Genomic DNA, 25,957 nt, shown 5'->3' on the forward strand with positions numbered 1-25,957 from the left:
AATTAAGTGTGAAACCATCAGGAACCCTTTAGTCTTCAGCACTACCATTTTCCAGAACTGCAACCTACCTGGAGTCTCCAGAAGTGTTCAGAGAAAAAGGATCTCAGAGACTTAGGTTATGTAAAGAATCCTAAAAAATGACCCCCTCTTAATAAGAATCACAAGCTGAAGTGTTGAAATATATATATATATATATATATATATATATATATATATATATATATATATATATATATATATATATATATATATATATATATATATATATATTTTTTTTTTTTTTTTTTTTTTTTTTAGAGGCTTTATAGACAGACAAATTATGAATGATTCTTGAAGGACCAGCACCACATGCACTGTTTGAAGAATTTTTCTTCCAGAATCTAGCAGTAAGTTTTGGGAGTTCATTTTTCATTTGGGAGTTCATCTCTGCAAAACTAATTTCAGGGTAGGAGATGGACTGAAAATGAACTCTTCAGTCTGAGTTAAATGTCTTTTTTTTGGCTCATTTTATCTGTAAAAGAAAATGTACCTAATAATTGTGCACATCTGAAAATAAGGTGTTTTTCATTTCCAGCCTTCATGAATAATTATATATTACTTATAAATGACGAACTACAATATTATAGTAGTTATTATGTTAATTTTGGTGGGGAATTGGTAAGATGTGCCTTGAAAAAAATATTATCAGAAAATCACAATACACACAGGTATGTGTGTGTGTGTGTGTGTGTGTGTTTGTATTTCTTGTGTATAGGTTATATGTGTTTTGCATATATATTTTTATATGTTTATATGTGGTTTAGTTAGTTTATTTTTTCCACATTAATAAAAAATAGCTTTTTTTTTTTTTTTTTTGTACAGGCAAGCATTACTTAATTACTAAATAATATTCTTCTTGACTCAGATGATCATGAAGTCATCTGTGCCCGTCGTGGCCCTGATCGCACTATTGGTGTCCAGGGTGCAGGCATTTCTGTCAGTTGGGGGTAGCGGAAACACCCATGAGACCATTACTGGTCATGCTGTGATGGCAAAGATCCACGAGGTGTGTGAAGCAGTGGCTAAATCTGAAGGAAGAGAATTTGATCCAATGGTGAGTTTGTGTGCAAGCAGGTGCATAAAAAGCACTATAAACATGTCATGAAAATTGTTCTGAAGACAAATAATAGCTTTTTTTTTTTGAGAAATGTCATGCTTACTCAAAATGATGATAAATAATTTCATTTTTCCACTGTAACACAGGGCTCATCACCCGAAGAGCTGCTGCGTGCATGTCTGGGCACGGCCACAGGTGAGGTTTCGGGAGCCAAGTTTCGCACAGCACTGAATCAGATCTACATGCAGAATGGATTTGTGGACCGTGATTTTATGAGCAGTGCACCACACCACTTCAACAACGAGGCCTTCACTGAGGGGCGCAACCTCATCATTCAGGGGATTGCAGCCATTAAAGCGAATGTCCGTACAGACAACCTTCAGTCTGCCAGAGAAACACTGGGGCGAGTGTGTCACACACTGCAGGTGGGTGAGAGGGGTGATACAGTCAGTGACTATGACAAGCATATTGCTACAAAATTATTCAAGAACCTGGATTTACTTATTAACTATTTGTCAACACATTTATATAGTTATTATAAGAAATGCTTTTGTTTATGGCTGTCACATGTTTCTCTAGCAAATCAAAAAACTTAAGCTTTCAATATTAATATTATGTTAAATATCAGTTGATAATATTTGTCAACATTTACTTCTATATATACTTATAATTGTACACATGTACATTGCAATGTTTGTAAATATTTTATTATATCTTTTCATGTGACAACACTGAAGAAATGACACTTTGTACAATGTAAAGTAGTGAGTGTACAGCTTGTAAAACTTTACAAATTTGCTGTCCCCTCAAAATAACTCAACAGTACACCCCTAAGTGAAAATGTTCAAATTGGGCCCAATTAGCCATTTTCTCTCCCCGGTGTCATGTGACTCGTTAGTGTTACAAGGTCTCAGGTGTGAATGGGCAGCAGGTGTGTTAAATTTGGTGTTATAGCTCTCACTTTCTCATACTGGTCACTGGAAGTTCACCATGGTACCTCATGGCAAAGAACTCTCAGAGGATCTGAAAAAAGAATTGTTGCTCTACATAAAGATGGCGTAGGTTATAAGAAGATTGCCAAGACCTTGAAACTGAGCTGCAGCACGGTGGCCAAGACCATACAGCGGTTTAACAGGACAGGTACCACTCAGAACAGGCCTCGCCATGGTCAACCAAAGAAGTTGAGTGCACATGCTCAGCATAATATCCAGAAGTTGTGTTTGGGAAATGATGGGTTTGATGAGACCAAGATAAACTTATTTGGTTCAGATGGTGTCAAGCGTGTGTGGCTGCAACCAGGTGAGGAGTACAAAGACAAGTGTGTCTTGCCTACAGTCAAGCATGGTGGTGGGAGTGTCATGGTCTGGGGCTGCATGAGTGCTGCCGGCACTAGGGAGCTACAGTTCATTGAGGGAACCATGAATGAGCAGAGCATGATCCCCTCCCTTCAGAGACTGGGTCGTAGGGCAGTTTTCCAACATGATAACAACCCCAAACACACCTCCAAGATGACTTCCTGAAAATCCTGAGAGGATTCAGTCACCCTCTGCCATCTGCTGTTTGGCTGGAAGAGCACTTGCTGCTGAACCTCAGGATGTAGATGACAACACATCGTGAGCTGCCCAATCACATGGGAGGTCTACACTCCTCTCAAACTCTCCGGCCAGCTCCATCTGAACTAGACGCTGAAGGGAAGAGAGCCAGATGAGAGTGGAGCGTTCTCAGTGGAAAATGCTCACAATTGGCACAGGCAGCTCCCTTGAGAGCTTGCATGCTCTTCTTTACAATGAACGTACAGTTTGTGTGTATCGTCAATATTTCGGACATGGATAGATACACTTCTTAAACCACTTGGTTTTCTCTGTACATTTCGTACTGATTGCCAGCGATAGCACTTCATACATAGTCCCTGAAGACGAAAAAAGTGGATGACATTCTCTAGGTGCCCCTTATATATTTTCAGGTCGCACCACTATGATGTCACAGGCTGTAGCCGGTCAATATGTTATTGCCGTGATTTGATAAGTGTTTCAGACACCGGTGACATGCGGAGGCACCAATAGTGGTAGGTTAGCAATGCAAGAACTTATAGGCTATGTTGTGTGTGTGCACAAGGTGCCGGGACGATTTCTCCCAGCGCTGCAGGTGAGTGATGTCTAAATACTATTCTGTTGTCTTATATGCTGCATTTGCACATGTATAAAACTAACGCCTTGAAAAACACATTTGGGTATTTTTAAGGGGTCACACCAAAATGAACATCCCTAGTTTTAATCCAGTTTCCAGTCCTCCTTTCTCACTTTTCCAGCTGCTGGCCTGAAGGCACACTCGCTGCTACACTGAACATGAGGACGCATGCACACCAGTGGTGTGCGGAGGTGCTTTCAATAGGTTGTTTTCAGTCACGTGGTTCTCGAGACGCGCAAAATTCCGGTGGAGGGCAAGCAGTGAAAATTAGAATGGAAGAGATGGGAAAAAGTCCGTTCTGTGCTGATTTAGACAGAAAATCACAACATATGTTGGACGTGATACTTATGTTATGAAGAGGAGCGACATTTCCACTGACTTGAAAGACTTGACTGCCATCGAGGAGGTAGATATAGAGGATGTTAAGCTGCCGTAACGCCGTGTTCAGTTCTAGTCTGGGTTTGTTTACATTGCGCTGCCTTTCTGCAAGTGATGTTGAGGGCAGTATTTTAATTTTCTGTCATGATTGTGAAAAATGTCGCCATTGTTGGTCATTTATGCTGAATCGAGAACTGTAATAGGAACTCACTATATCGTTCGGGGGGAAAAAAAACGAGAGGGAGTAAAATCTTTGCGTGGCAGGGGGAGCTGCCACTGGACCTGCCACGGTTATGCGCGCCTGCCCCGCGACCTGCCACGGTTATGCGCGCCTGCCTCGGGACCTGCCACGGTTATGCGCGCCTGCCTCGGGACCTGCCACCGTTATATGCGCCTGCCTCGGGACCTGCCACGGTTATATGCGTCTGCCTCGGGACCTGCCACGGCTATATGCGCCTGCCTCGGGACCTGCCACGGCTATATGCGCCTACCTCGGGACCTGCCACGGTTATATGCGTCTGCCTCGGGACCTGCCACGGTTATATGCGTCTGCCTCGGGACCTGCCACGGTTATATGCGTCTGCCTCGGGACCTGCCACGGTTATGCGCGCCTGCCTCGGGACCTGCCACGGCTATATGCGCAATCCTGCACTTATTTATGTATCCGTTTGCTTTCATGTGTCAATCGCAGTGTCTGGTAGCTGTAAACAGTGAGAGATCTTGAGGCAGGCGCGACGCTAAACTGTGGCAGGCGCGACGCTAATAATAGCCATGAGACACGCTCCATTATGGACAAAAAGCGAATAAAATATGAGTTTAGATGATAAATATTGCAATCCTGCTCTTATTTATCTATCCGTTTGATTTCATGTGTCAATCACAGTGTCTGGTAGCTGTAAACAGTGAGAGATCTTGAGGCAGGCGCGACGCTTAGTAAGAGAAACGCGACGCACTCGGGCCAAAAGAGCAAATAAAATATAAGTTAAAATGATAAAGAGGGACAGGATTGTGCACTGTTTGCACGCCTGCATCAATCGGCATTTATCATATATGCATCATATAACAGTGGCAGGTCCCGAGGCAGGCGCACATAACTGTGGCAGGTCCAGTGGCAGGCGCGCATAACCGTGGCAGGTCTTAGTGGCAGCTCCCCCTGCCACGCAAAGATTTTACTCCTACTGGAAAAAAATGCTAATACAATTTTTTGCCTTGGTTGAGAAGGTGAGACGACTAGCAAATGTAATAATGTCACTAAATAAACCCACTATCTTTCACTCAAAATAAACACATACTGTACTTAGCTGAGTTTTGTATTTGGTTTTTGTGTAATATTTAATTAACATTGTTTGTGAGTATGACTCACTCGCTTTATAACTTGCACACAGCCACTTCAAAACTGTTGATGAGCTTCTATAGGTTTGATTTCGGTTGTCATTTGTTGAAATAAATACAAAAATACAGCGTCTCGGTGTCTGTCCCTGAATGTGACCCTCCGATTCTCCTTCGTGGTCATATGGGAAAGTGAATATTTACAAAAACAACATTAAAACTAGTTACATTTACACGCTTCCAACAAAGAAATGCATCGACTTCTGTCAGCTTGTTAAACATTTATTTTATTTGGACATTTTCTACAATACGACGGCTGAAGCAGCAGCGCGTGACTGTTTTCATGGTAACCAGATCAACATGAACGGAATTCTACAAAAATGAAGTTAAAACACCAAATTATCAATCACTAGGACATCTTCTCCTCCCTGCAAACGATAGCATGAAAGAATGTGAATATTTAACCAATTCAAAAACAAAAGGTAAGGTATCCATATTCATTTCAGTATCAGCAGACGCAAAACGCTATAAAAGGCGACAACTTTTAAAGTTAAAAAAAACTAAATAAGTTATAAAAAACGGTATAAGATATGTAAACGATAAAAACACCCTCTGGGTTCTCGATTTTAACGATTTGAGCAACCATAAACAACGCAAAACATACGAATATTGAGTTTTTGATAGGATTCCTATATAGAAACATCACTCCCTGCCCTCCGGACACATTCGCGCTGTTGCTGTGACGTCACGTGAAACCAACCTATTGAGGAGGCAAAGTCCTCATTTATGTCCCTGTTACACAATTTTAAGTTAACGTTACATAAAAAGAGAGACCAAATACAATTCTATTTTGTTATTTTTACACTATGTAATGTTCTATTTATTAAAACCAAATAAAAATTTCAAAACCAAAAAAAAAAAGTTAGTGTTTTTACTCATTTTTACATTTATTCCAAAATAATAACTAAAGGCAGTAACAATTTAAACTATTATTTATATTATTATTAACTAATATTCAGCTTTTCTTTTTAATAGTCAATTTATTTTCAGCAGTCATCAAGCTTGTACACACTGGTCACTCACTCACAGACACAAAGATGGACACAAGCACCACGAACACCGAACACTGCATTGCCTCCTTAGAGAACAGGCCCCTGGCGCACACAGCCTCCAAAATATGGAGGCTCATGTTGTTTCCACTAGTGCAACACTTTGTCTATGTAGGCCTATATGTTTGTTTTACCATCTTCAGCTTCTCATGGTTTATTTTAATTAATGGAAGTCCAAAGTATTAAAAGGAGAAGTCTAAAGTCTTGGAGAAGCCCACATGTGAGCTATGACATGAAAACTATCCCGAAAACTCTCCTGATGGCCGTAAATAAGCCCGGGCTCTACTAGGGCTCTAATACTAGTGATTTATACACATTTTAATGTCACATTTTTTCAAGTCACCTTTATTTATATAGCCTAGCACTCTTTACAATGCAGATTGTGACAAAAAAAAAAAAAAAAGCTTTACAGTAATGGAGGGAACATAATTTTGGCTGTACAGCAGTTCTACAAGAAACTGTCCAGCTTAAGTAAGTTCAGTAATGATTTTGTAATATTTGCTTTATTTTATTTTTGTAATTTTTATTTTTATTTTTTAGGAGGCACTGCCTCTGATATCTATCTATCTATCTATCTATCTATCTATCTATCTATCTATCTATCTATCTATCTATCTATCTATCTATCTATCTATCTATCTATCTATATATATATATATATATATATATATATATATATATATATATACACACACATTTGATTACTTTTATTTGGATCTGAAAAACATTACAATGAAAACAGGACCCAAATACTCTGGGAAGGATCTTTGGCAAGGTGACAGATCTACAGTTCAAGGCTCACATACTTGTACAGGTTCTTCCATTTAGAACACTCAACACATTAAGGATAAACAAAACATCTCCGTCTCCATATTTTCATGCTCCCTATGATGGCTGAAACAGAGCAGAATTTTGCAAGTCTTTTTTTTCTTCCTTTTTTTTGCAGCCCCCCTAACTGCATCCCCCTGATCACATTCTTATGGACATGACCTAAACTTCCAAATACCAAAATTATTAATTTACAGTTGTATCCAAGTTGGTGAATGAGATCTACCAGTGATTGATATTTCAATAGTTTAGAATAGTAACAGGTATCCATATACAGGTCAAAGCAACAGCCCACCTCAAAAATACATACAGATTTCATCACCTCATTTACAATTACAACGTCAGGAGTATTTGGAATATTTTTAAAGTAATCACTATCAGATACATTATGATGAAACCAGTTAAATTGTACAGTATTATGCTTGTAAATCTTACTATCATGTCCACAGATTACCTTTTGCAAGTCCTTTGCAACCAGATCGACCAGACGGTCATGTCTGGCCACATACAGTCCTTTATAATTGTAGCATCCGTTGAGTATATGAGCAACCGTTTCTTTTTCCTGCTGAATTGAATGTAATATACAGTAGGGTTCATGCTTTGATGGATACCATGTTGCCAAATTATACTTCGTTGGAAGACACTGTAATCTTGCTTTGATCATGAATATTAGGATGTCATCTGAGATTGAGAAGTTTGTCAGGACAGAATGGGACACTGAGTGGTCAGCAAATTGGAGTAATGCGAGTTTTCCTTGCAGTCTGAGACCTGTCCAGTGCTGTCCGTTTTGGATTTGACTAATATGAAGAATTGAGGCTCTTGCGTGTTTAATCTGTAGCTGCTGCACACACACACACACACACACACACACACACACACACACACACACACACACACACACACACACACACACACACACACACACACACACACACACACACACACACACAGAGTGCATGTAGAATTATTAGGCAAGTTGATTTTCTGATCAGATTTTATTTTTTTTTTTTCAGGCACATCTTACCAATTCCAAACCACATTAATCTTAATAACTACTATTAATTTTGTATTTTCTTATTTTGTAAGTGATATATAATTGTGAAGGCTATGAAAAATGCCTTAAATTCAGGTGTGCATAATTATTAGGTACCTTTTCCTTTACAGATGAAATGAGCCAAAAAAATTTATTTAATTCAGACTGAAAAGTCAAAAATGATTAAATGGCGATGAGAAGGATGCAATACTAAAAATTTCAGTTAAGACCATTAGGCAATGAAATGCTCATTGGGTCAGCAGGGTCAGACAAACAGGTGGAAAAGAAAATACACATGCTGAAAAAGTATATAATATAAGCTTAAATATAACATAAGCTTTATTATAATTAATATTATGTTACTCCTTAATTTTAATCAATGTTTTTATTTTCAGGATTTTTACAGCCACAGTAACTGGGTTGAATTAGGGAACAAAAGTCCATATGTCAACCTCATCAGACCGGATCTCAACATTGAGAACATTGCAGGTAGATAAACCAGTGGATGTGATTTATGAGAGGGACTCATTTGCGGAAAATAAATATGATTACACAATTCTTTAAGTGTTGACATGTCCAATGTAAAAAGTATAATAATAATCAATGTTTAAAATGAAAACTGGAGATAAGTGAACAGGTATGCTGCTGTAGATGGAATGCATGTGTATTTGTTAATGTGCAGACGTTGCAATGCCAACATGCAGTGACTGTGCCAGTGGTACCTGTCCAAATCAGCTGCTGCCTGCCATTCTGAGTGGGAAGTTCCTCACTTCAGGATACATGGGATTGTTCTCCCCTAACAAACCTAAAGGTGAGGAGACATACATAAGTTTATACCAGAAGTCATGTCATTGGTCTTTTTTTCTTTGTATAAGCAGCTATGTCTTGTTACCAAATTAAATAAATACATTTTAAAATGTTTATTTAAACATGGCAACATTTTTATTTTAAATTTTTTTATTTGAATATGACATATTTATTTTAAAATCTTTATTTGAATATGGAAAAATCATACCTCGTTCTACAATATTTATATGAACAAATCACTGACAGAGACCCCTCCCCTATCAGCCAATCACTGTGTGCAAAGTGTTCTGAAATATTCTGTGTCTGAGATTTTTGGTGACTCTGGGCAGAGCTTACATGAATATTCATGAGTTTATTGTTTTGTGTTAAAGCGGCACTGAACATTTTAGTGCACACTCCTCTTTTTTATTATTATTATTTTTTTATAAGACTTCAAACAAACAGTCAATATACAGTCAAAACTACAATAATACATATACACATATAAAAACAGCCAGGAGGGAGGCTAAAAATTATATACAGTAAATATATTAAAGGACTCACAGACAGAAACAGTTTTAATTGCTTTCTTATAATGTGAATGAAAAATAGTCTTGATATATATTTGCATTTCTTTTTCAAGAACCAAAATCAAAGTTTGTTTAGCCTACTTACATTTTTGTATGTGAAATTTACCAAAAAGTCCATGCTCCTCGGATCACAATTTTTGGTAACATAATTGTGTTTCAGCATGGAATGAAGTTTAATTAGTTTTTTTTAATAACTGTTTATGTATGCTCAATAGTTTGTAGGCTACATTGAGTCACAGTTTGTTTTAGTTTTCATGGACATTCAGTTTGTTTTCATTAATCACGTCTTCCTTTGTTCAGTTTTCCCACCACCTTTTAGTTCATTTGATCATCACAGGTGTTCATTTTTAGTTCCCTCGTTTACTGTGTATTTAATTGTTGGGTACACACTACAAGATAATCGGGCTGATTTTGGGCTGATTTCTCCCCTTCCAACAATCCTAATGTCCCGATTATCTTGATGGTTCTACAGATTATTTTATCAGATTTTCCTGTGGTGTGAGGTGTTTTAATACAACGTGTCCTGTAAAACATACCAAAATCATTCCAAACACTGTCAACGCAATTTCTCCCTGCCTATTGTCCGTCATGTTTATTCTGAAGTCTCAAGAGTTTTTGTGAGATTTCCCATGTTCACAGTCGGGACTCTGGTTGAAAATCTGTTTGTGTGTGGTGTGCTGTCTTTGCCACACCACGGCACACCACACACTATAGGAGCAAAACGGTTAAATCTAGGATTTTTTTGTCCTCATGTTTGTGGTCTCTCACATTTTGAAAATCTTTTAAGTTTTCAAAAATCTTTTATTGTGTACCCAGCATAAGTTGCTGCCTTTGCACTCTTCAGTTGTCTGGTATTACTTGTGTTAAGAAACACTGTTATGCACTGTAAAAAAAATCCCAGTAAAATTTACGGTAAAAAAACGGCAGCTGTGGTTGCCAGAACTTTACCGTAAAAAATACAGTAGCAACGTAAAAAAAAAATAATTACGGTAAAATAATGTATTTCATTTACTGATATAATGTTAATTTACCAACCTAATGAAGTACTAATATCTGTTTTGTACCTTTTATAATACACTGACAGTCACCAAACACAGTGGTGATAAGAGTCACATAATGAATCAAAGTTCATCACAAGCAGATTTTCCACAAGCTGAGAAGGACAACACTAACATATAGAAGGTGCACACAGTCTCATTCACACACAAACACTAAACACCATCATGGTAACACACATGAAATTTTAAAAATGCAATAAACATTAATTTAACAACATTAGATGTAACATAAAACCCTAATGTACATAACTGATTAGAAAAAAATGAGAAAAACTAAGAAGAAACAGAGTTATTTCAACGAAAATATATCAAATGTGAAGTGTCACGCAGGGAATTGTGGGAATGTCAATTTACGGTTTTTCACTGTAAATTTTACAATGAATTGTTATTTTTCACTTCCAAAAACTATGAATTTAATGGTATTTTACCGTAAAATTACATTAAATGTACCGTTAGATCTATTACAGTTATTCACCGTATATAGTACGGAAACTTTCTGTAAACCAATTGACAGTTTTTCACTGCAGCATCTTTACAGTCTTTTACTGTTAAAATCGCAGTCATTTTTCATGCTTTTGGATCATCTTTGAGTCTTTTAAATAAACCTTGTTAGAATTTTGTATTTATCTTCGTCTTCATTGGAGCAACCTGTGACAGAATACCAGACCAATATGAGAAGAAAAGCAAGAAAAATTGCTTTTATTAATGTTGCCCCGATGAGGGGCAACAAACTACTTTTGGGTGGAGGAACAGTCTTTGTTTTTCAAAGCGGCAGAGACAAGAGATTTCGGTGTGGTCTGGATGAAGTTCTCCACTTCGTCATGCCCCGCGGCGATCCCTGCTGGACCCTAATGAGCTACAGGAACTTCGCACTGTGGACGAACGGATCCATATTCACAGTGGGCGAAGCGGAGGATTCCAGCAACCTCGTCCAGCCACACCCCACTGACGTCTTGCAAGCCAACCCAGAGCACAGCCCACCAACACCCCTCACCACGGAGACGACAACGCCTGAGCCCCCCCGCAGACAGAGAGCTTCTGCCCGCCGCTAGCATGGAGCCTATGACGACAGCGCCCACTAAACCCCCAGAGCCCAAGTTCCCATGTGAGTCTGACCAGGGTTGTGAGCCGGCAACAGCCGTCCTGGTGGGAATTTTGGTGGAGTTTGACACTGGGGAGTTAATTCACTGGCTAATTCACTGGAACACAGAACTACTGCTTTTCACCCTGCCCCACACTAATCTTGTTACCTGTCCCTCATCATCGCTGGTTACACCCAGCACTGTATTATTGGACTGTTTAAATCAGGAAAGTGTACTGTTATCGGTGGTTTTGCCCAATCTTCCTCGTTCTCATCCACCAGTTCTCCAGCCCTGCCTCAGCTGTCCTCCTGCAGCCCCTCGTCTTCCCCTGTGTTACCTGACAGTAAAGGTGAAGTCTCAGTGTCTGCACTCACCAGCATCGGCAGTTTAAGTTGATCCTGTGGCTCAGCCTCCGACCTCAGATCCTCTCGTACCACCTCTGCCTGTCGACCTGTTGGCTTCACCTTGTCTCCTACCACCCTCAGCTCCACCAGAGACCCTCGACCATTAAGCTATGCCAGGCTCCCTCGTCCCATCGGCTCCCCTTGGTCAGTCGTCAGCCTCCTTCCCCCAGACTCGCCTTGGTCCGCGGTTGCACTGGCTTTGCTTCAGGACCTGGGAGCTCTGATGTCACCTTGGGCGTTCATCCAGTGGCGTCACTCGATTCAATCAGCCCTCTGTGGCGACCAGGGTGGGCGAGAGCCGAGAAGGAACGACGCAAGGCCGGTGATGCAAGTGATAACAAGCATCACCTGGGAGGCGCACCGGCCTTGAGTCTCGACAGTGAAGGACGAGAGAGGACCAGGCCTGGACTTTATTTTATGTTTTATTATGTTTGTGTGGCCGGTAGACGTCCGCGAGGGTCTGCCGGCATTACTTTCGTTTCGTTCTTTGTGTAATTTTATATTAAGGTTTTGTTGAATGTTCGCCGGTTCCCGCCTCCTTCTTCCCGTATATACGAACTGTGTTACACCCTCCTATTCGGAGGAGACATTATATCACAATTATGTTCAGTTTGTTTTACTTTTCATGGGCATTCAGTTTGTTTTCAATTGTCACGTCTTTCTTTATTCCATTTTACCACCACCTTTTAGTTGTCATGGTAATTAATTTGATCATCACAGATGTTCATTATTAGTTCCCTCGTTTAAGTTGCTGCCTTTGTACTCTTCAGTTGTCTGGTATTACTTGTGTTAAGACACACTGTTACGCTTTTGTATCATCTTTAAGTCTTTTAAATAAACCTTGTTAGATTTTTGTATTCATCTTCATTGGAGCAACCCGTGACACATTGTGTCATGTGATATAATTTAATGATTACAGCCACTGACTTCCCAGTGGTCTATGGTTAGGATAGGCTCAGAGTAAATGAGCCAGTTTTGTTTGTATATTCTTAAATATTCTTAAGAGTTACAGTTTCATTATTTGTCTTTTATGTGTATATGAAAGGTAAATGTAGTCATGGTGGAAAGACTGATGTCAGCAGTACCCAGAATCCTCGAGGTGGGATCAGTAAAGATGAACGCCATTCCTATAATGCTGATCTACACAATAATGCTGTGAATCTGGCATCTGAAGCCACCCTGGAGCTGCTGGAGGACATCCGTGGAGCTATAGGAAACAAGGACTACCTTCGGTATGGGATACATTCCTTATATATCCTTAGACAAAGCATTTAAGAGATTTTTCTTAAGCATTTAAGAGATTTTATTACTAGCAAATGTCATGTTCTCTTAACAACCTGGGGCCATATTCACAAAGCATCTAAAAGTAGCTCCTAACTGATTTAGGAGAAACTCTTAAAAATAATGGGCATGTCAGTCCTAAATTTTTGCTCTAAGAGTATTTCACAAAGCATTTTAGTGTTTTCTACATTACTGTTCAAAAGTTTGGGGTCAGTAATTTTTTTTTTTTCAAAGAAATTAATACTTTTACGCAGCAAGGACAGATTAAATTGCCTATTAAATATTCACCTAGCATGATGATTTCTGAAGAATCATGTGACTCTGAAGACTGGATTAATGGCTGCTTAAAAAGCTTTGCCATTACAGGAATAAATTACATTTTAAAGTATATTCAATCAAAAAAACCAGAAAACAGTTTGTAACGAGGTTAGTAGATCAGGGAAGAAGGAGGTGGGAACCAGCGAATGTTCAACGCACTTTAATACAAAATAAACACATACAAAAGGAAAGTAAAAATGTAGCCTTGGTGAGCATAAGTTTGGATAAGACTGACCCCGAACTTTCGAACAGTAGTGTACGTAGCATTCCTAATTTTGTAAGTCTAGGTAATTTATATAACTATAAATGTAATGTGAATGCATTAATAATCACAATTAAAATCCATTAACCATAATAATTGTCCCTCTTTTTTACCTTCTTCAGGCTGATGGGTATCGCACGATCTGCAGTACTGGCTTTTGTGATTGACACCACAGGCAGTATGGCAAAAGAAATTGCAGAAGCCAAGAGAGTCGCCTTCAACATCATTGACAGTAAGAAAGGAACTCAAGATGAACCATCTGAATATATTCTGGTGCCGTTTAATGATCCAGGTGAGTGCAAAAAGGGTTTCCGTTAAGCTTTGAAAAGGTTTATTTAATAGCAACATTTGTTTGTAATCTTAGGGTTTTTTCCCCACTGAGATTGTTATCTGTGAAGAAAACGTGCAATTCTACCTAAGAATTTGACCAAAATTAGGTACTTAGGAAAAGCCTTTATGTTGGGAATGTGCCTGTATGGTGCCTTAAAATGTTGCCTCAGTAGGCAGCTCACTATTTGGAAAGAGCAATGATGTACATTTTTATTCTTTATTATGGCAAAAGTGGTCTATTTTTTACAGATAAATTTATGAATTTGCAGTTTTTGGACCACTAATAAGAACCACAGACCCAGATGAAATGAAGTTGGAGATTGCCATGCTCGAAGCTAAAGGAGGAGGAGACCTTCCAGAAATGTGCCTGTCAGGACTTCAGGTACTGTGTTGTGTGGCCTTTCAGCCAATCAGCTCAATCCTCATATCTGATTAGTCTCTAATCAGAACTAATAAATATTAGAATATTTCTAAAAAAAAAAAAAAAATTGAGAATATGTGAACCTTCATCTATAACTACTGTATCAGGATCCTTTGTTTTGTCAAAACACTATAGCCTCTTTTCACTACAAGGAATCGGTTTATTGACCACTCTTCATGGTTCTTCTCCTTTCTAACCTTCTGTCTCTCCCACAGTTGGCTCTGACAGGTGCTCCCTCCTCCTCGCAAATATATGTGTTTACTGATGATTCACCTAAGGATATATACCTGGAGAACATCATCACCGCCCTCATCCGCAGCACCAAGTCTACAGTAGACTGTCCATTGTTGTTTCACTTTCTCTCTTTGCCATCAACATTTTCACCAGCCCTCCATTAGTTTCCCACTTTTCCATCTCTCGACCTCTCTTTTCAGGTGTCTTTCTTCATGACGACATATAGCAGGAGGAAGAGAAGGGCACTGAAGGCAGGGCCAAATTTTCAGGTGTATTATGACATGGCCTTGGCCTCTGGTGGTCAAGCCATTGAAGTCTCCAAGTCCAGCATCTCTCAAGCCACTGACATCATTGTTGATACCTCTACTTCAGCCCTAGTATGATCAGCGTCTTATAGTCATTTTGAAATTGTAAATATCTCACAAAAAAAAAAAAAAAAACGCTTACTGACATAAATGAGTAAAGCCGCAAATGTTTGCACACTCTGTCGTCTTCTGTCAGGTGACAATTCTTCAGCGCTCCAGAGATCCGGGACGTGTGGAGAGTTTCTCCTTCCAACTGGATGAGTCTGTGTCCAACACTACCATCTACATCACAGGAAGTAGCCTCACATTCAACCTACGCAGCCCGACAGGTAAACTCAGAGGCACTTTTAGCAGAATGTGAACCACATATTATTGAAAATTAAAGCATTTTTGTTAACTAAAATAAAAATGTAACTAACATAAAAAATATTGTTTGTAACTAAACCATTTTCATGATACAAAAACTAAAAAAAATTGAAATTTTAGTTTTTGATACATGGTAAAAACGTTTAAACTGAATAAACTACAAGTACAAATTTACAATTAACTTATTGACTATAGATTCAGTTTACAATTTACAGGCCAAATTAGCTGCCAAATTAAGACAAGCTGTCAAACAGTTTGGATTTCAGCTATCCCGACAAATTTGTATTATCTTCATTACATCTTAGGATAAGTCAGTGTTGTGTACGTTTTACCAGGCTACTAGCAACTCTGAACATAAAATCTGTAACACAAGATGAAAGGAAATTCTGGTTTAGACTTATGAAAGAGTGGTGGCAGCAACAGTACGTTGCACTGACTATTGTAGCGTGGCCACATTAAGTAATTTTAAAGTTTTAGTTTGGGCGCCAGTCTTTTTATCTTATTGGTGGATGGCAGAAACCACACCCTTTTTTTTGTCATCATCTTTGATTATTTTCCTTCAGATAAATTATGAAGATAATTATCATAATTAATTGTTTTGAAAATTCGTTATTTATTTCGCTTATTTGTTCGTTGAAGGTGATAAAGTGAAAGAAAATCTGACTTAGCGTCAAAGTGTAATGATCCATTACACTTAAAGGATTAGTCCACTTTCAAATTAAAATTTCCTGATAATTTACTCACCCCCATGTCATCCAAGATGTCCATGTCCTTCTTCAGTCGAAAAGAATTTAAGTTTTTGATGAAAACATTCCAGGATTATTCTCCTTATAGTGGACTTCAATGGACCCCAAATGGTTGAAGGTCAAAATTACAGTTTCACTGCAGCTTCAAAGTGTTCTACGCGATCCCAGACGAGGAACAAGGGTCTTATCTAGAGAAACCATCGTTCATTTTCTAAATAAAAAATTTAATTATATAAGTTTTAACCATAAATGCTCATCTTGAACTAGCTATCTTCTTCTTCTTCTCTAATTGTTATATACTTGCACTAGCAAATTGAATATGACAATTTAGTTCAAACTTTGACCTGTGGAGGGCAGTAATACACTTGGCAGTGTCTACACTCTTGGAATTCAAATAGAGAAAAAGAGGAGAGCTAGTTCAAGATGAGCATTTATGGTTAAAATGTATAAAATGTTAATTTTTTTTTTAGAAAATGAGTGATGGTTTCTCTAGGTAAGACTCGTCTCGTCTGGGATCACGTAGAATGCTTTGAAGCTGCACTGAAATTGAAATTTTGACCTTCAACCGTTTGGGGTCCAATGAAGTCCACCATATGGAGAAAAATCCTGGAATGTTTTCATCAAAAACCTTCATTTCTTTTCGACTGAAGAGAGAAGGACAAATTATCAGGAAATTTTAATTTGAAAGTGAACTAATCCTTTAAGATAATCTTGCCTCAGGTTGTGGACGGCAATAGCCTGTTGACCTGCCCTCTATAAACTTGAAGACTTAAAATCAGAAATGGGAAATGCATCCCGTCTAACTGGGGATAAAACTGATCCCCTCTAGGGATAAAAAATGAATGAAGGGGTAATATCAAAAGCAGAGGTAAGAAAATTGCACACTGCATTGTATATTATAAAACTTGAAAGTGTAGTTTGCAGCCTGCCAGCATTAAACATGAAATACCACTAGGTCAAAATGACCACAATGAAATGATTTGCACATTAATGGTACAATAGGTGATTCTCTACAGAAACATTTTTTGTTATGCTGGTTGAAAGTCTCATATCCTGATAGCAATCACTATGTTACGTGGTCTAAATGTATTTTTATAAATGTATATTGTCTGTGAAAGATGTATAACCATAAGATGTTTGTTCATTATTGCATTCGGTCCTAATGAAATCATAGCATGTGTTCCCTGTCAGTCAATATGTGTTTGCATACCACTGCGGTGCCTGTTCACGCAGACATCATACGTCATCAGGGCCTTCACGTGCGCTGTACAGACAGAGCGAGAATGACAGGCAAACATCAACAACCTAACTTTAGTCTCTCCACTCGCTAGCTAAAGTGTGTGTGCTTCAGCTGTTGTCAATCAAGACCTCCTCTATCACCTGCAACCTAACAGAACTGTCAGTGTTCTATCATTACTGCATTCACTGTTTGAACTGCTATACTCACCTGCTTGTGACCATTACCTGCTTCTCCGAATAAACACTCTCATTCATTCCAACATTGTTGCGAGTCTGTGTTCCGTAACAGTACTGTTACTCACAGTACTTTGTTCTCACCGGTGAAAAACACATGATGTACATCTGGTCGTCTCGCCTCTGGTCTGTGCGTGTTCATGTGTTTTGAAAGAGGCGTGGCTTTGGACGGCGATTTGCAGGGAGGGTGGGATCGTATGCTTTCAATGCCTGCAGACTAGAGTTAACATTTCCCAGATCACCTATTGCACCTTTAACTTTGGCAGCCAAACAAATGAAATAAACGGAAACTCTGAAAACTCTAGAAAACTCTGAAAATCAAATTATAGCTAACAATGTTAAAGTGAAAAGTTAGAAGTTATTGAAAATAAAATAGAAATAAACACTAAATAAAAATGTATGGAATGCACTTGCTTCCAGGTGTGTCTCAATCTAACACTGTTGCCACCGGACCTCTGGGAACAATTCAGTCAGTAGGAAACCTGCAACGAATCCAATTAAATGAAACTGAGATAGGCCTGTGGTTTATTGAAATGACGACAACTCGGCCCTACACCATAAAAGTGATTGGTGAGAAATTATGTACATATTTAATTAACCAATGCAAGACTAAAGTCTTTGCCAACCTCTATTTAGGACTTTTTAATGAACAAATTGATTTAAATTTAAAATGTGCATTTTTCAGGTCAGAGTGCAATTACATTCATCTACGACTTTGTGGAGGAATTCAAAGGACCCCATCCTGGATATGCTGTCATTGATGGGCGGCCATCAGCAGGTTTGACCTGCTGTTGTGTTTAACTAATTGATTCTTATAAAAGTATTTGAATGGAGGTGTTAAAAGATTGTTTGCTCTTTATTCAGGCTCACCGGCTAAGCTGCTACTAACACTGACTGGAGAGAAAGGTCCAGAGGCTCTAGAGGTGCATGAGGTCGCTCTCGTGGAGGTGTCTGGGGTCAAGGTGTCTAATGGAACCGTAGAGAAAATGGCTGGTGGAGATTTCCTAGTTACTGTGAAAGATGTGCCAGAAGGAGAGTTTGTGATATTGCTGAAAGGAAAAGACAAGACCTTCTCCAGCCTGTTCCAGAGGCAGACCACCACACTGATGTCTCAGTCCAAAGTCACTGTCAAGGTACAAACTGCATAAACACTTATTTTCAAAAAGTTATTTGATCCATTATGACATTCACTCTGTTTTAAAACTTGAGCTGTACTAAAAGGTAGACGTGGTATCTGCCTTATAAGATAAGACTTTTCCTCCAGATTTCAAAGAATTATTGCATATATTCTTCACAGAGAATGGCATGACATGCCCAAAATGCATTGCACCAAGTTCAGTGAAAAAATAAATCCAATAAACCTATAGTGGATGAGGGGAAAGCACTGGTTTGCATTAACTAATAATTGTGTACAGATTTTTCATATTTATATGCACATGAGAACTTCTCCCTGTGGGGGTATAAAACTCATCCTTTTATGTTTGTATATGAGTTTTATGGTTTTATATGATATATATGAGCTTTATGGTTTTATATGGTATGTATATGAGTTGGGGGTTAGTTTTACTTACAGTCACCAAACTCGGTACATTGTTCCCATCGAGCCGGACAACTTTCTAATGTACAGTCATTAGCTCCGACCAACAGGAAGTCAGCTATTTTTGTTTGGAGGATTGTTTTGGATTTTTTGAATCAAGCTCTGGATTTTTAACTACTGCTCCAAAGACCATCATACGATTCAAACTAAACTTTCTCAACATGATGCAAATATATTGAAAATGCTAAATTGTGAACAGATATTGGATATTTTAAATGGTGTTGCCATGGCAAAGGATTAAAGTAATAATAAAAAAAAAAAAAACTAGAATAGTCTCATATGTTGTAAATGATAAATTATACATCATTTATATCTTTATAAAATAATACAAATAAAAAGTAAAAAACAACTTAATACAAAGTATAACCACTAGATGGCGGCAAATGCCTATTTTTAAACAGGGTTGAGAAAAGCCTGGTTGCTGAGAACAGTTTTCAGACATAATTAATTACTATTATTAGCTATTGCATTTGGATATATATTTAGACATAATCAAAGACTACTTTCTGTCACAGTTTTGATTTTACTTGTTTTGTTTAAAATGTTGAATTTTCTGGCTCAACTAACGTAAACATTCTCCAACTTATTATTTGATCTCACTCTGCCTCTCTCCCTTTCTCTTTCTCTCTCTCTCTCTCTCTCTCAGTGTGTGTGTGTGTCAGTCTATTCTATACTTTTGATGGTTTTGAGTTTAAACCATTCATTGATTGTGTGCTTTTGCCAGCATTAATAGATAAGAAATATCTTAGGCCTTCTCTTTTTGTCAAAATATATTATATCATTAACAAAATAAAGACATAGTTCCAGTTAATTTGTAGTGCACTGACAATATAGTTTTATATAATTAGTTTTATAATTAAGTTTATACAAATATAAAAAGACCTTAAGATAAATATTTCTGGACTTAAAAACTTTTGAGCTGCAAATGATAACTTGCTCATAACATGCTCATTTGAAATCTACCTATGTTACCTATGTGTCTTTAGACACAATGACTTACTTTTATTAGGTATTACATTTGGATATATATTAGACATTATACAAAAAATCTACTTTTTGTCAGTGTTTAGATTTATTTTATTTTTTGTTTAAAATGTTGAATATTCTGGCTCAACTAGGAAACAGTATCCAAATAATCCATTGACCTTGTGTGTGTGTGTGTGTGTGTGTGTGTGTGTGTGTGTGTGTGTGTGTGTGTGTGTGTGTGTGTGTGTGTGTGAGAGCGAGAGAGAGAGAGAGAGTTTATTTTACACTCTTGATGGTTTAGAGTTTAACCCTTTCATTGTTGTGAGGTTTTGCCTGCATTACTGAATAAGAAATCTCTTGGGACTTAGGACAGGGATAGGCAACATTGGTCCTTGAGTGCCGCGGTCCTGCAGAGTTTATCTCCAATCCTGAAAAAAAAAAAAACTGTAGCCTTATTCTGCCTTCACATGCTCTTGGAATTATCATAAATACGACTTTCCTATAGGAAAAATTGCACATGAACGCCCTCCAATTTCGAAACTTGAAGGTAGCATTTGTAATCCTGAAGACATTGATTAGCTTGTTCAGGGGTGTTTGATTAGGGTTGGAGCTAAACTCTGCAGGACAGCGGCACTTCTAGGACTGACATTGCCTATCCCTTAGGATCGGTTTCTATAAGTTTCACTGACAAAATAAAGACATAAAACTACTTTATTTGTAGTGCACTGACAACATATTTTAATATAATTCATTTAATAATAAGGTTAATAAAATGTTTTAAAAAAACTTAAGATAAATACTGATGGACTTACAAAAGTTTGAGCTGCAAATGATAACTTCACACTCATTTGAAAGTGACCTATAACATTCTATGACATTGAATTAATCTAAATTTTAGCTCATGGATGTGGCTATTGCGTTTTGTGGTCATGGTGGCACCAGCTGGCTGCAATAAATGTGCCGTATACTGGTTTGACATAGTCCTTTTATATTTACCCACTTTAAAGGCATATTGCCCACATTGCACAGTTTCCCTAAAGCCAGGGTGGTGGGTGGGCCCATCATCACTGCTTGCAGCTATATTTATTTTGTGAAATTTGTGTGCCCTCATAATTTTTAATAAAATAACATCTCTTCTCTTCTCTGATTATGTGTTTACTGGCATGGAAGATCACAGCAATAGCAAACCACAACCATCTCCCTGTCTGATGAATTCCCAAAATCAAGACAAAATCAAGTCCTGCCCAATGTTTTTTCTTGTTTGAGAAGCCGTTTTACTTGGATATATGTCACAATAGGGAAGAAAAGACTCTCACAACTTGTGTTTCATGCCACCTGTGTTGTTAGCTTAGCAACATGCTAACATTAAAAAAATCTATTGAAATCTATTGTGGTTGAGTCTCTTGTGTGGAAATCAGTCACTTCTGAGGTTCCATGAAAGTTAGAATACTTCCTTTAGAAGGCAGTAGGCAGCTCCCAGGTTGTTTAAAAAAATCTATTTTAATTATAATTCTATTTTCTAGAATTGAATGTCCTTTCTTTTGTTTTATCTCTCCATCAGGCAATAGCAGACAGCTCCATGCTGCCAGGAGAAGAATTTAAACTAAATTTTACTGTTACAACTAATGGATCAAGTGGTACCTACACAATTCATGCCAGGAGTGACAAAAACATTACTGTGACGCATCCACCAACGTAATTTCTCCACTTCTCAAATCACTCAGTGATTACTAACGTACAGGCTTTTATAGCTTTTCTTGTCAACAACAAAACTCTGTGCCACAGTTCTGTTTCTTTGTCATCACAGGCTCAGTCTCGAGAGTGGCGGCAATGCTCAAGGGACAGTGTCTCTCACTCCTCCTGCTGATACGGTCTCAGGCACAGATGTTACGCTAACCATCGAGGCAGAGGGTCCTGGAGGAAGTGATTCTAACTATGCTGTCCTTCGCCTTTCTGTTCTCTCCAATGTAACCTGACATGGGTTCAGACAGACTATTTCTATGTGAAATGTTATTTTTCAACAAACCACATGCCACATCAGTCATTTCATTCAGGGGTTTTTTCAATAACGCAGTGTAACTGCACCGTCATTGGTTCACTCATAGACAAGTTGTTGAACCAAAGGCGGCGCGGCTCAGATGCGCGGCCTATGGGTAGAGAGTGCGCGAACATTCCCGCCAAAAGGGGCGGGGTAATGTGCTATATAAGCAAGCGTTTCGCCATAGGCCATCAGGCCATATCGACTGAAGCGACTACCTAAGCCGCAGCCCCGTGGCACGGCAAGTAACGCAGTACTCATTCCATATCTCAGGGAACCGAGGTTACGTTAGTAACCGAGTATGTTCCCTTTCGATATTTCACTCGTACTGCATATGGGGGAATGAATTCAACCGCGCCGTGCCACGGCTGGGGAACGACAGAACTTGACCGGACGCCATAAGGGGGGACCATGGACAAGTGAAGGCTGAAGCCGCTGTTACCCTGTTACACTACGAAGGAGAGAACTCCTGGGTTTGCGGAACACCTTGAGGGCCACGAATTTACACTGAAAGGACCCGAGCATGTAAGGTCGGAACGTCCAACTGGTAGAATCTGACAAAAGTGGACGGCGAAGACCAGCCGGCCGCTTCACAAATGTCTTTGATTGAGACTCCACTGGACCAGGCCCACGATGAAGCCATGCCCCTAGTGGAATGGGCCCTATCTCCGATGGGGCAAATAGCGCCCACAGAGGAGTATGAAAGAGCTATAGTGTCAATGATCCATCGTGATAGACGTTGTTTTGAGACCGGGGACCCTTTGGTGCGGCCACCAAAACAAACGAATAGCTGATCGCTCGATGTAGACGTGTAAAGACCTAACGGGGCATAAAGATTCCAGCTCTGGCTCGTCCGATGAACAAGGAAGCGCAGAGAGTGAAATCACTTGTGCTCTGAACGGCGTTGAGAGCACTTTGGGAACGTAGCCAACCTTTGCTTTCAGAATGACCATGGAGTCGTTTGGACCGAACTCAAGGCATGCAGGGCTCACCGAGAGTGCCTGCAGATCGCCAACCCGCTTTACTGATGCCAAAGCAAGTAGTAAGGCGGCTTTGAGCGTTAAGGGTCTGAGGCCCGCTAGACGCAGTGGCTCAAAAGGAGGACCTTTAAGAGCTCTGAGGACCACAGAGAGGTCCCAGGGGGGAACAGTGAGGGGACGAGGAGGATGCAATCGCCTAGAGCCCCTCAGGAACTTAATGACCAAATCGTTCCGCCCCACTGATTGTCCAGCGATGGGCAAGTGAAACGCTGCAATGGCTGCTACATAGACCTTAAGTGTAGAGGGGGCTCGCCCCAACTCCAAACGCTCCTGGAGGAAGGTTAGAATGGAAGAAACATCACATTCTTCTGGGTAAACGAGGCGGAGGGGAGTTTGCACGAGAGCGCTTTTGGGCCGCTCCGGCCACGGCGAGACTTGCCCCAATCCTCTTCCTTCTCAGATCAGGATGACTTCGGAGTCACCGGGTCCGGGTCCTGGGCTGGGGTCACTGGCGTCTGGGGAAGGAGGAGCGCTTAGAAGGGCACGAGCGCTGGTGTTGCTCCTTGGGCGGTGCTCCTTGGGCGGTGCTGCTTGGGAAGCAGAGGGGGCGGGCTTGGTCTGCTGAGCCGGCGCAGGCCTGGGGTGGCTAGAAGCAGACGTGGAGCTAGAGCGTTTTGGCAAGAAGTGTCTCATTGCCTGAGAGGACTTCTGCGCAGCAGTAAAACGCTCTGTGAAACCCTCCACCGCAGGTCCAAAGAGTCCTGACGGGGACACGGGGGCATCCAAGAAGGCCGTCTTGTCCTGCTCCTTAATCTCCGTCAGATTCAGCCACAAGTGGCGTTCCAGCACAATAAGGCTGGCCATTGACCTGCCAATGGCCTGGGCCGTGGCTTTCGTGGCCCGCAGGGCTAAGTCGGTAGCGCTGCGAAGGTCCTTGAAGGCAGGCGCATCAATGCCGGACTCGTCCAGTGAGCGGAGGAGTTTGGCCTGGAAGACCTGGAAGATGGCCATGGAGTGAAGTGCTGAAGCGACTTGGCCCGTTGAGGCGTACGCTCTTCCTGCCAGGGAAGAGGTGGTCCTGCAGAGTTTGGACGGGAGGGCTCTCTTGGCTTTCCATCCCACAGCCGCGGGAGGGCAGAGATGAGCGGCCACTGCTTCGTCCAGGGGCAGCAGGTGTTCGTAGCCTTTTTCCTCCGAGCCGTCCACGGCAGTGAGGGCTGAGCGATGGGTCGTGTATAGGCGGGCAGAGTAGGGGCCGCGCCACGAGCTCCTCGTGGACTTCAGGGAAGAACGGGGCGGAGCGCTGGCGAGGGGCCTGGCGGCGGCCTGGAAAAAACCACTCATCCAAGCGGCTCTGCGATGGCTCCTCTGGCGGGGCCCAGTCGAGGTCCAAATCCTCCACGGCTTTGGACAGGACACAGAACAACTCGGCGTCCATGCCCGTGCCGTGCTCAATGGGCTCCAGTGAAGGCAGGGGGGCGGGGTTGTCCGGCTCGCCAGCCACCGCTTCATGTTCAGAGGCTGCCATAGGGGTCGCTCTTGGAGAAGGCGGCCCGTGAGCGCAGAGACGCTAAACTCATGCATTCGCAGTGTGGGCATGAGCCGCCGGCAAGCGCGTCATCCTCGTGGGCAACGCCCAGACATCCAACCTCCGCCAATCCAATCCATCCGTGTCCGCCTCTTCGACGGCGGAAGAGCTTCTTTGAAGGCGGCGAGCAGGCTTCTGCGAGGATCAGCGAAGAGAAGTTTCAGTCGTCACTGAAGGAGAAAGGACTGATGGCCTATGGCGAAACGCTATCCCGCCCCTTTTGGCGGGAATGTTCGCGCGCTCTCTTCCCATAGACCACGCAGCTAAGCCGCGCCGCCATTGGTTCAACAACTTGTCTATGAGTGAACCAATGACGGTGCAGTTACGCTGCGTTATTGAAAAGGCTTCAGTAGCGGGGAAAAAGGGAGACTTTTCCCCATACACAGTACGAGTGAAATATCGAAAGGGAACTGGAGTGTTTTCAGTAATGCTAAAAATTCAGCTTTGCCATCACTGGAATAAATTAAAATTTATTTTAAATCGCTAATAGTTAAGAATTGTATTGTTTTTACTGTGTTTTTAATCAAATAAATGTAAATATATTATAAATATTCTATAGTATTATCTGTATGCCATGTTATTCTTCAGTAAGCTGTTGTTTTAACTCATCTTTTACTGTTCTGTCCAGGTGACTGACTTGACACCACCAAAATGTGAAATTGTCGATGTACAGGGCACTTGCTACTCCTCCTCTTGCAGCTCATCAAACTGGGAACTGTCTGTCAACATCACAGACAATAATGGCACAGGCATCGAAAGCATTTCCATACAACAAGGCAGTGGAAACTTAACCCAGAAGGAAGTGGAAGACTGTGTGATGGGTCTATATGAGGCCTCATGTTGTTCAACTTCCGTGACTTTGTCCGCAGTTGACAAAGTCGGGAACGTGGGCAGATGCAGTTACACCATGAAGTCTAGTGCAGACTCTCGTCTCATCAGCATGTCCCTCCCTCTGTGGGCATCTCTGCTTTTATACGGTTTTCTATGTTACTCCTTCACTCTGTAATGATATGGAGTTCATCAATCAAATACACAATCATCCTATAATTCTCTTTCTCATCCCATCCTTTTATGAAAATATTTTTATAAAGCTTTCTCAGAGCTGTGAGATTGTGTAAAGCAAAGCATTTTACTCCAAACAATTCATTATCTGTATTTCCAACTATTCAGAA

The 25,957-nt window shown here is 40.4% G+C and overlaps 1 protein-coding gene across 1 annotated transcript; it reads left to right on the top strand.

Moving 5' to 3' along the window:
• The first annotated feature begins 910 nt into the window (after window positions 1–910).
• Window positions 911–25,957, top strand: LOC137032290 (von Willebrand factor A domain-containing protein 7-like). Its single transcript, XM_067404014.1, has 16 exons — window positions 911–1,093; window positions 1,243–1,521; window positions 8,356–8,449; window positions 8,643–8,771; window positions 12,926–13,112; window positions 13,864–14,033; window positions 14,341–14,453; window positions 14,708–14,824; window positions 14,927–15,103; window positions 15,228–15,360; window positions 18,037–18,186; window positions 18,302–18,394; window positions 18,481–18,749; window positions 21,741–21,874; window positions 21,987–22,146; window positions 25,414–25,957. The coding sequence occupies exons 1-16, from the start codon at window positions 911–913 to the stop codon at window positions 25,789–25,791; spliced, it is 2,766 nt and encodes a 921-aa protein (XP_067260115.1). The 3' UTR covers window positions 25,792–25,957.

This window comes from Chanodichthys erythropterus, chromosome 12 (genome assembly GCF_024489055.1).
Source record: "Chanodichthys erythropterus isolate Z2021 chromosome 12, ASM2448905v1, whole genome shotgun sequence".
Classification (NCBI taxonomy): Eukaryota; Metazoa; Chordata; class Actinopteri; order Cypriniformes; family Xenocyprididae; genus Chanodichthys; species Chanodichthys erythropterus.

What these genes read in the sequence shown, in the direction of transcription:
- LOC137032290 (XM_067404014.1), top strand. Translation starts at nt 911, where the DNA reads ATGAAGTCATCTGTGCCCGTCGTGGCCCTGATCGCACTATTGGTGTCC. An exon ending in GAGTGTGTCACACACTGCAG is followed by an intron (nt 1,522 to 8,355) that starts GTGGGTGAGAGG and finishes TTTTATTTTCAG; the next exon opens with GATTTTTACAGCCACAGTAA. An exon ending in ACTGTGACGCATCCACCAAC is followed by an intron (nt 21,875 to 21,986) that starts GTAATTTCTCCA and finishes TTGTCATCACAG; the next exon opens with GCTCAGTCTCGAGAGTGGCG.